At 54.3% G+C, this 11374-nt stretch overlaps 1 protein-coding gene across 1 annotated transcript; it reads right to left on the reverse strand.

Annotated features, from left to right (window-relative positions):
* Nucleotides 1–6579: 6579 nt before the first annotated feature.
* Nucleotides 6580–11113, reverse strand: LOC135889389 (thaicobrin-like). The gene is made up of 3 exons (XM_065417257.1): nt 10995–11113; nt 9710–9769; nt 6580–7681 (listed from the first exon to the last, which is right to left on the reverse strand). Exons 2-3 carry the CDS (start codon nt 9750–9752, stop codon nt 7155–7157), a joined length of 570 nt encoding a protein of 189 aa, XP_065273329.1. The 5' UTR covers nt 9753–9769; nt 10995–11113; the 3' UTR covers nt 6580–7154.
* Nucleotides 11114–11374: the final 261 nt, after the last annotated feature.

The following is an 11374-nucleotide window of genomic DNA, read 5'->3' on the forward strand; positions in this document are numbered from 1 at the left end:
CGTGGCTGGGAGGGAGGAGGGGGAGTTAGGGTGGGGACTTTGGGGAAGGGGTGGGGAAGGGGCGGAGTTGGGGCGGGGGCGGGAAAGGGGCGGGGCCAGGGCCCCGTGGAGTGTCCTCTTTTTTATTTTTTAAATATGGTAACCCTATATTAAAGTCCTCAAATTGTGGTTTAAAGACCTCAAGGTGCAGAGAATCCTCCAGCAAGTGACCCGTGCCCCACGCTGCAGAGGAAGGTGAAAAACCCTCTGCCAATCTGCCCTGGAGGAAAATTCCTTCCCGACCCCAAATCTGGCGATCAGTTAAACCCTGAGCATGTGGGCAAGACTCACCAGCCAGCACCCAGGAAAGAATTCTCTGTAGTAACTCAGATCCCACCCCATCTAACATCCCATCACAGGACATTGGGCATATTTACTGCTAGTAGTCAAACACCAATTAATTGCCAAAATTAGGCTATCCCATTATACCATCCCCTCCATAAACGTATCAAGCTCAGTCTTGAAGCCAGATATGTCTTTTGCCCCCACTGCTCCCCTTGGGAGGCTGTTCGATCAAGTAGCTCTGGCTTTGATGTGTATTAAATATGGGGCAAGTCAGATAAAGGCAGAAACAAATGATTCTCTAACGAGGGGGGAAATCACTGCATCATTTAGCTCCCTGCAACCTCCAGTATGGACAGTGACTCAGGACAACAGGTTCCCTCCAAAAACAAAGAAGCTGCTTCAATTCAAACACATGGGGAACAAAAGCCTGAGAGGATTTGTAATTGACACTTGATCATTCCATGGGAAAAGGCGGCATCTGAGTGTTGAGCTGAAGGTTCGGTCGTCAAAGAGAAACAGCTGGAAATCTGAGAAAGGTGGATCAATTTCTACATGTTAGACAGGAAAGAGGAAAAATGCTGGGGGTGTTTTATATCATTAGTTGATCTTTGAAAAAAAAGAGGTAAAATTTGAGTGAATTTCTTATCACTATTTGATAAGCAGAGAAAAGAGGCGACGTTTGCAAAGATTTTACCTCCAAATTCAAGAATTTGGAGAAAAGGCAAAATCTGCGGTGATAATGAGTTAATATTGTATAATTAGAGAGACGGGGGAAATCTGAATAAGTAATAAATAACTGGAGAGAAAATGGAGCATTCAGGTTATTTTGTATCAGCCTTTGATAATTAGGGAGAAAACTGGTCAAAACATGCTCAGCCATGATCTGTTGCTGGCAGAGAATCCCCACCCCAGAGGCAGCTGCCTCTCAGGCCTCTCCCGCCTAGGCTATGGAGATTTTCAATCAGGGAAGGCAGTGGTTTTGTAGCCCTGTTGGGCCCAGGATATGAGCTAGAAAGCCGGGGGGGGGGTAACATCTTGTATTGGGCCAACTTTTGCTGGCAAAAGAGACGGACTTTGGCACTTACAGGGAGCGCTGTCTCTCTGCCCAACAGGAGCTGGTCCGAGAAAAGCCCTAACCTCCCCCACCTGGTCTCGGGGAGATTTTAAAGGGACATTTGAGAATGAGAGAGACATGGGGCAAAACCTGAGAAGACTAGCGAACACCTCCACGATCTGGGGGGGGGGGGGGGGGAACGGACAGAGATTTTCCTATCCATGTCTGAGAATTAAAGAGAAAACTGGGAAGATACTAGAGATAATGTTATCAATAGTTTAAAGGAAAGTGGCGAAACCATCGCTACTTCTGTCACCTGCTCTCCTCCCCCTGCCATCTCCTGCCTGCCCAGAGCCAGGTCCATCTCCCCCCAGTTCACACGGTCTGTCCCCTCCCCCCCTCCCTGGCCCCTCCACCCCCAGGGGAACGCCACTGGGGCCCGGTCTCTGGCCACATCTGAATCGGAAACCTCCAGTTTTGCCCCTGGCAGAGGCTGCCCTGAGCTGGGGGCAGGGAGCTGCTAACCCAGCTCCCGCCCTGCCCACGGGCGCATATTCCCTACCAGGGACCAGCTCCCTGGGCTGCAGGATTTCGGGCTCCCAACGCCCCTGGTGCAGAGAGTCCCTGTCCCCGGGCTCTCTCGGAGTTATCTGAAGGCTCCGGAGTTGCGGTCAGCAGATCCTGGGGGCTGTTCCCAGCTGGAGAAAACCTCCCCTTCCCCGGGAGCTGTGCTGTATCTGACCCTTTGTTCTCCCTGATTCCTGCTTCCTTCCTCCCAGCACCCACCACTCCCAGCCGCCTCCAGCCCTTTCAGTGTCTGTCCAAACCACCCCCGGGCTGCAACAATGCCCCGGCCCTGCGCCCTGCAGAGCTGCAGCGCTGACTCGCCCTGGTCCCGCGATCTGGCGCCAGTCCCGGCAGCAGCATCCCCAGGAACTGATCCAACCGCAGGAGGGTCCCAGCGCCTGGAAAGTGACCAAGTCTCCAAGCCGAGGAGGAGACACTGAAAAGGGAGAAATAAGTGGGGAGGGGGGTTGGCAGCTCCCAGGTCTTTTTGCAGCATCACCCCTGGGCTGATTCCTCCCGAGCACTGGTTAAATCTCCCCCCGTGTCCAGTCCCAGAGCCCCCCTGCCTCCCACGCAGGTAGGTGTCTCCTTCACGCCAGGCACCAGCCTCCCTGCATCTCACTGCTGCTGTTCCCCCTCCCGTGGATCACATCTGGAATTCACAGCTGGAGTCATGCATCTGAAGAAGTGGTTTTTTTTTACCCACGAAAGCTGATGCCCAAATAAATCTGTTCGTTTTTAAGGTGCCACCGGACTCCTCGTTGTGTTTGTGGATACAGACTGACACGGCTGCCCCCGGATATCTGGAATTAGTCCCTCTGCGTCCAGAGGCAGGAATTGTGTCACACAACTGGGTGTGTGTGTGGGGGGGGAACTGGGGGCACTCGCTCGCACACTCCCGGGCACTGCTCAGCTCATAACTAAAGACATCATTGGTATCGTCTTGTCCTTATGATGCCTGATTATATTATCCCCCTGACCCCAGGGCTGTCCCTGAGCTGAGTATGGAATGACTGGGCCTTGCTCCGCTTCCCAGGGGAGAAGAGTTCAGGTTAATTCTGTTTACACTGAAACCCGCTTCTGGCAGGGATCCTGAAGTGAGTTGGGGAAGGGAGTTCCCTCACGTTGGGGGCCTGGCTTGGAGTAAAACAGGTGGGTTCCTCCCTCCACCCCCTGCTCTCAGCCAGAATCCAGATTTCCCATTCAACTCCAGCGGTGTGTGGACAAGCCCCAGCTGGAGAATTAACTATCCGGAGTCCAGAGTCTCTTCAGCAATATCCCCCGTGCCCCTGAGCCCCCAGTCGGGAGAGATCAGAGCTGGCCACGACCCCTCCTGGGATCAGATGGGGAATGAGCAGGAGTCACTGAGGAATGAATGAGCTTTGGGAGCAAATATTCCTGCCCCACTCCCCGGGTGGCAGGTGCTGATCCGCTGGGGTTGAACTGTGTCACAGCTGGGGTGACGGCCCCCACAAAGGGGATCAGATCTCTCTTGTCTGCACCCCAAAGAGGGCCCATTGCCCCCTTGTTGAGTTGGTCACTGTCTCTAGATGTTTCATCCCCCCAGTCTCTGGCAGTGCCTGGAGGTCTCAGAAATCTCCCGCGTCGGGTCAGCCTGGAGGTCTCAGAAATCTCCCGCGTCGGGTCAGCCTGGAGGTCTCAGAAATCTCCCGCGTCGGGTCAGCCTGGAGGTCTCTGGAATCTCCCACGTTGGGTCAGCCTGGAGGTCTCAGAAATCTCCCGCGCCGGGTCAGCCCGGAGGTCTCTGGAATCTCCCGCGTCGGGTCAGCCCGGAGGTCTCTGGAATCTCCCGCGTTGGGTCAGCCCGGAGGTCTCTGGAATCTCCCGCGTTGGGTCAGCCAGGAGGTCTCAGAAATCTCCCGCATTGGGTCAGCCCGGAGGTCTCAGAAATCTCCCACGCCGGGTCAGCCTGGAGGTCTCTCGAATCTCCCGCGCCGGGTCAGTGACGGGGAGAAGGGAGGTCAGGTCACCCTGAGCGGCAGCATCCTGGAGCGTTTCCCGGGGGAGCCGATGGGGCCTGGCTCAGGAGGGGTGGGGAGCTGGGGCTGCTCTCGCTGGGCTGGGAACAAACCGACCCCACACGCCATATGTCTAAAATCTCCCGGTGGGGAGGAGCAGGGCATTGACTAAGGCCATGTCCACACGTTCAACCACCTCTGCCAAGGGCAGCCGCTGGGGAAAGCTTCTCCCGCCGACGCAGCGCTGTGCCCATGAGCCCTGACGCCAGCATAAATGTATGTCGCGCGGGGGGGTAGGGGGGTGGATTCACACTGCTGAGCCCTATTAAGTTACACTGGCATAAGCGGCCAGGTGGACATTATTCATCGTTTTGGTTGGTAAAACGACATGGGACCCCCAGACTTCCCCCCCCCCGCCCCGCTCAGAAATGTCTGTGCCCCCCACCTTTCACCAGCTGGGATCAGGGTGCGCCTCGCTGGGGGAGCCACCTGCATCCCCCCCCAAACCACACCCCACTGGTGGGACCAGGGGCCTGGTGGGGAGCAGCTCAGCCCTTAGCCCCCCTCTCCTGGCTGCAGCTTGAACTGCCCCATAGATCCTCATTTACCCCCAATGATTCCCTTCTCCCAACCCCCCCTTTGCTCCCACAAACCCCCACCCCTCACAGCTCCATTCCTCTGAACACCAGGCCCCAATGACCATCCTGTCCCACCACCCCTCCCTATGATCCCTCCCAAATCCCCCTCAGCCCCTGGATGCTCAACCCTCAGCCCCCCTTTGAGCCCGTTAGCCGACGGAGCACCCCGAGCAGAGCTCCATCACCGGCCCTCGCCTTTACCCCATGGCTCATCTCTGACATCCGGCCTTTCCCCCGGGCAGGGCTGGGCTCTGCCGCTGGAGCTGCTCACGGCTCCATGGATTGGGGGGATGCTGTCCCTCGGGTGCTGCTCCCCTCCGTACTCTCGGGGCTGGGGGCTGCCCCACCCAATGCCCCCACTGGGTCCTCTCTGGTCTTGGGTGGCTTTTCCCCAATGCTGCACTTCCCTCTCGGCCCCCCGGCCGGGGAGGGAGTTTCCCGCTGGGGTTTAAAGCTGGTACCTGCCCCCTCCTCACTCAAAGCTCCTGACACCTTCCTGCTGGGAAAGCGAGAAACGAGGAACTAACAGTGACCCCTTGCTCAGCCTCAGGGCAGAGGCAGCTCCCTGGGACCCAGGACTGTCCCGGCCAGAACAGGGCTGCTGGGGACTGAGAAATGGACCCAGCCCCCCTCCCCCGAGCAAATGTGCCCCTCACCCTAACACACAGCTGCTAGAGCGCAGTACAGGGTAAACCGAGGCAGGAACGCAGGTTATTGAGGGAGCCAGACATGGGCAATGGGTATCATAGGCAAGCAGCCTACCGTGGCCCCGCCCCCAGGCCAGCTTCCCTCCAGGACTGGGGGCCGCCCGGGGCTGGGGGCGCGCTCCAGGGCTGGTGGGGCTGTGGCCGCGCTGCCCAGGGGCTGTGGGGGCTGAGGCACATGGGGGCTGGGGCCTCACTCCCCCCACCCCTGGCCATCTGGCACTGGGGGGCCGTGGTGGGCGTGCTTTGGGCTCCTGTGGGGGAGGGAGAGGGAAGGGGGCACATGGGGAAGGGATGGGGGTTAGCCTCCCATGGAGCTGGACGCTGGGAAAAGTGGCGGCTAAGATAGCGTCTGAGTTGGTTTGAAAGGGTGTGATTTTTTTCCAGGCAACGTCGATTTCATTGTACACACGCCAACTGATTGGGAAAATATTTCCATTGCTAATCATCCAACTGGGCAGGGAGGTGAAGGAGGAAAAAGGCTGCTGACAACTGAAAAGTTTGATTTAAAAAAAAGATTCACTTTGTCAACCGCACAGGACAAAAACGTACAATTGTGTTCAAAGGGTCTAAAGCTTCCACTTGTTTTTGCCTGGCAGCGTCTCTCATGACATAACGATGGTCTGACCAACCCTGAATTGCTGCCCTTCGCCTGTGAGCGTTGCCCTAGAGAAAAGCTGAAAACGCTCGAAACCCACAATTGTGCAAAACTGTGAACATTTAAACAGAGCAAAATAGAAAACAGCTTAAAAATGAATGTTGCTATCCTCGGTCAGAATTATATATAAAAAACAAACAAACTTGTCTTTAGCCAAGCCTACCAAGGCGCACAGAAGAGCATAAAGGAGGTGGCGGAGTGTGTGACGCTGTGGAGCTTTATGGATATTGGGAGGCATTGTGGGAGGGGGTTTGTGGTACGAGAAATGTCCCCTTCCCCCTCTGTCTGTCTGTCTCCAGCTCTCGCTTGCACTGGAAGCTGCCAGGTGCAGGGACATCTTTTCTTTCTATGTTTGTACAGCACCGAGCACAATGGGGCCTGGTCTGTAACTTGGACTCCTACACACTACGGTGACACACACAGTAATGCAGTAAAGGCCCTTTTGCGCTGCCCAGAGGCGTTTGTGTGACTAAGAACCAGGCCCCCTCTTTCCCCGGGGGGTGGTTAGTAGCCAGGCACAGGGGCCCGTTGCCACTGAAAAGGCATCTGTTAAACCGTGGCCATCCAGCCCCATGAAGCCCCATGGCAAGGAGGGTTACGTGAGCGCGCGGGAGTTTAGCGAGCCAGCCGCCAATGACACAAAACCCAAGGACGTCGTACGGAGCGAACTTTATCCAGCTTGCACTCACGCTGCACAGCTGCGATTCCCAACACAGCCGCGGGGAGGGACCCGACGGAGGGAATTACAAGGGGATTTGGGGGCCTAATTCCCTTCAGCGCCTCGGAAAACCCCATCCCAGAAACCCAGCAGCTGCCCCTCCGGCAGCCTCTGACAAAACTCCGCCTCCAACCCCCAAACTCCTCCCCTGCAGGAGTCCCCCAGCCAGGGGCTCCGTGGCCCAAAGAATTAAGGGGGCCCCGTGCCGGGTGTGACCGCTCCTGGGGGGCGCTGGAGCTACTGGGGGGTTGGTTCCCAGCCTGGGCAGCCTCCAGAGCCACCGAGTGCCGTGAGAAACGGGCCGGGAGACCCGCTGCAGTGAGATTCTCTGCCCAGGTCCCAGCCGGCTCTTTATGGGCACCCTGAGACATTGGTGCTTCGGGGAGAGGAGCGGTCCAGGGGCTCGGAGAGATGGGAGCCCTCTGGGGACACAGGGGTTGGGATGTTGGAGGCGAGAGAAGCCCATTTTCTCATTCCCAGGGGGACACTCCCCGTCCCCCCACCCCCTTGTCTCAAGAACAGAGTCTGAGCGGGGATCCCTGCACCCAGAAGTAAGGGAGGATCCTCTCCCCATTGAAAGAGGCCGGAGGGAGGGAGAACAACAGGGACTTCCAATCAGCATCCAAAAATGTCACCTCCCCCGCTTCGTAATCTAGAGAAACCCCGATCCTCTTTATGGTATCCCACGAGATCAAACGGGTGGCAGGGGAGGAGAGAGTATTGTACACCTTACAATGCCCCTTACTCCCGTGTATCCCCATAGCCCAGATCCCCTCCTTGGGGCTAGGGCTGATCCGTCCCTTCCTCCTCACCGACTCTCTGGCCACCCCCAAAGCCCAGTACTTCCCATTCCCCACCTCCACCTCCCAGTAATGTCGCCCCGAGGTGAACCCCTCGGAGCCCAGCACGCAGTGACGTGCGTCGAATCTCTCCGGCGTGTCAGGCAGGTCCTGCAACGCGTCTGCGCGTCTCACGCTTTTCCCATCCTCAGACACGACGAGGATGGGATGGGCCGTGTCTGGATCCAGAGTCACGTTCGCTGGGGGGAGAGAAAAGCAGAGCGTTAGGGGCAGAGCCCAGCCCTGGGGGAGGCTGGGACCATTTCTCACACTCCCCAGCAGCCCTGTTCTGGCTGGGACACTCCTGGATCCCGGGGGGATCCCGGGCACCTCACTGATCCCTCTGTCTCACACCCAGACACAGAAGGGTAGAGACATGGAGGAAAGAGACTGAATCTGCAGGTAGGGGAGCCGAGGAGGAGGCTGGACACCGATTTAACCCCCCCTAGGGATCCCCCTCCCCTAGCTGGTCCTTCCTTCCTTGTCCTGGGAGAAGAGGGGAAGACAGGGCACTGGGGAGGAGCTGCTCCAGACCAGAGAGTAAGGTCAATATCCTGTGAGGTAGCCCCTCGCCCAGCCCGAGAGAAGGGAGCCGCATGAAGGGAAAGGTCAGAAAGACCCCAGCCGAAGAGGAAGGGAGGATGCTGGAGAAGAACCCTCACTCCACTCCTTCCTCTTGATTTAATACATAACAGGCCCGGGAAAGCCTCCCAGAACCCCAGGGCAGAGTTAAGGGTGTCTGGATACTGGAGAGTGAAAACATTTCTGTTCCTCATCGTGAGCATGCACCGAGCAACGAGGCCGGTGTCAGGACTGTTTGTCTGACGTCGGCTTGGGATCTCCTTAAGGCAGGATGTGTTTATTGTTAGCCGGGGTGTGTTTGACTTGTTACTTTATTGACACGTTCAGGAAGATGTTCCCGTGAGAATTTGCTCCTAATTATCAAGAAAATCTCCACCCAGAATCTCACCCTCTCTGTGTGATCGGACTGGTTCCCCCTGTTTTTACTCCAATTCAGATGGCAAAGTGTCCGCGAGGGAGGAGGATAAAACAAGACGAGATTTCATGCTGTCGTGTCTGTAACCACATCCCCACCCTGAACTGACTTATCGTCACAACAAATCCCAAAGGGAAGTGGTCGCCTTGCAGATTAAACTCCATCCACATCAATCCCTAGCTAAATCTTTAACGTGGCCCAGCCGGAGAGTCACCGTACGTCCATCCGTGGTGATCTGATCACACCAGGTTAGTATCCAGGCTTGTTGGTCAGCCTGAGATAGAATTTGGGGTTTGGCTTTTCGATACTCTTATCTCTTATACTAAGGAGGTCAAGGTCAAGCAACCAGTCAGGAGGGGGGCAAAGGGGGTTAGAGGGGGAGGCGTAAGAAACACTACAAGCCACAAAGAAAAGCCTGGCCTTGGCCAGACACAACCTCACTCCTTACCCCTCCCATGGGGTACAAAAGAGGTGGGATGAAGACCCCAGACTCACGACCACCCAAAATGGAACATGACCCTAAGTTGTAAGGGGTGAGAGTAGGGGCGTGCAGTGCAGGTATATTTGGGCCTGCTAAGGAGGAGGGGCATAGACAAAGGCTCTGCGGCGTCCCAGAGCTGGGAAGAGGGATGGGGTAAACGCTCTGCGGTGTCAGAGCTGGGAAGGGGACACCAGGGAACAAACTCGGCCGGTGTGTAGAGCTCTGGATACGCTTGCTTGGAACTAACCCCAATAAACATCACATTGCCTGCACTTTGGACTTCTGCTTTCTGTCTGCGTGACAGGAACAAGGGGAGGGGGTGAAAGGAAAGCCCTCCAACACGCCACTGAAACTTTTGGGGCCCATGTGATCACCGGCTGGGTCACGGCATTCTGTGGGAAACACGCTTTGGGATTCCTTGATATTCCAATCTGATAACAGACCCCCTCCCTAGAAAGCCGCTGAAACCGAACCAGTGCTGCTGGCGATGATTATTGGATTCTGCTTTAACTATCCTGGAATACTTTACTGACATAACTCTGTTTTAATTAAAACAAACACACAGAGATCTTTAATAAAACTTAATCGGGGAATCACATGGGCTGAGATAAGGTCTTTGGGGGCTGGTCAGTGACAATGTTTCTGATGATCAGTGTGTGTTTGAGTTGTGTGTTCACGTTACATTAACAAAGATGTTTTCATAGGCGAATTTTCTCTTAATTTAAATATAACCACCACCTGAACCCTCACCTTTTGTATATGACAACAGCTTCTTCCAAAAGTCCCTGTCCATTTCCGATGGCAGAGTGTCTGGAGGGAATAAAAGGATACGCGAGATGAGATTTCATTCCGTCACATTTACAATGGCATTGCCACTATTAGCTGACATCACAGTGTTTTTATTAGGACAGAAGAACACACACACACACACACACACACACACGTACGTCTTTCTAAAGAGGCCAGATAAAAATGAATGGGAAGCCTTGCACTTGTATTTCCTCTTTCATTCACCCATCTCAAAGCTGCTGAACCAACAGCCACCAAACATCACAACCAGCTTGAGAAATATTCTTTGTAGAAGAGCAGAAGAACAGCCACACTGGGTCAGACCAATGGTCCAGCTAGCCCAGTCTCGTCTTCTGACAGTGGCCCGCGTCAGATGCTTCTGGCTACTAGAGGTTTAGGGACACCCAGAGCGTATGGTTGTATCCCTGAGCATCTTGGCTCATAGCCACTGATGGATCGATCCTCCATGAAATTATCTTATTCTGTTTTGGACCAAGTTATACTGTTGGCCTTCATGAGAAGTTCCATGGGTTGACTGTGCATTGTGTGAAGAAATACTTCCTTTCGCTTGTTTTCAACCTGCCGCCTATTTATTTCATTGGGTGACTCCTAGTTCATGTGTTATGTGAAGGGGTAAATAACACTTCCCTAGTCACTCTCTCCACACCCGTCAGGATTTTATAGCCCGATAGCAGTGCACGGGATTCTTTTACTTCCGACTATCTGATGAACTCGTTTTAAGAGAACCCTCCAGCAAGATCAGCACCTTAGTAAGATATAAAATCCTTTGTTAGGCTTAAAATCTTTGGAAACATATTTGTTAAAGTTGGTGAAATTTCATAAACACATCTATTGTCATGGAGATCACACACAGTAAATTAGTGTCCCTTTTTCTAAAAGCAATGAACATTGCTATGAACACACTAAACCTCTGTGACTGATTCATTTAAAATAATGCCTTTGTTTCAGGGAGTTAAATAGGTAGTAATCTGGAATGACGACTTTCTGAAGGTTTAAGAGTACATTTAAAATATAAAATCAGCTTAGAAATACTGATTAAGAAAATGTAAAACAGAGAAGAGCTGCATCCCGTATTCCAGAATATTTAATGTTGCATTCAGCAGGACAGCTGCCCCGCCCTTACTACGAAGTTTTTGCAAATAAATGTCTGACAAACTTCAGGGCAGATCAAAATACCTGTGACTGATATTTTTTATTCCCAAGTTTAGTGCTTTTAATTAGGTACCTTCTGCGTGTCCATTCTGCGTGAGGGAGAGGGTCCGGGGTCTCTGCGGCGAACTGTGACTCTCCGCCACCGTGAGGCGGGTCACGTGTCTCGCTGTCCTTTGCTGCCTCGTCCCTCCCCCCGCCCCCGCGCTGCTGTCGCAATAATACTGCGCAGGGCCCCATAAACCCTAAGAACGGCCCTGTTAGGCTCCAGACGCTCTGGAGAGCTTAATCCTTTATAGAATAGAACATTTTTAATATTGTTTCTCCTAAGAGCTAATGGGGATCAGGCACTAGTGGGGACGAATGCCAGCGAGACCCTCCGGGGTCTGATCAGAGCCATGACTTGATTCCCCAGGTGCGTGCAAAAATCTGTCAGATAATCCCTCAACTTTCAGA

Source organism: Emys orbicularis, chromosome 15 (genome assembly GCF_028017835.1).
Source record: "Emys orbicularis isolate rEmyOrb1 chromosome 15, rEmyOrb1.hap1, whole genome shotgun sequence".
NCBI lineage: Eukaryota > Metazoa > Chordata > Testudines > Emydidae > Emys > Emys orbicularis.

Coding starts and splice junctions, on each gene's coding strand:
- LOC135889389 (XM_065417257.1), bottom strand. CDS start 9,752: ATGGACAGGGACTTTTGGAAGAAGCTGTTGTCATATACAAAAG. Junction 7,682..9,709: donor GCTGTTGTCATATACAAAAG/GTGAGGGTTCAG, acceptor CTCTCCCCCCAG/CGAACGTGACTCTGGATCCA.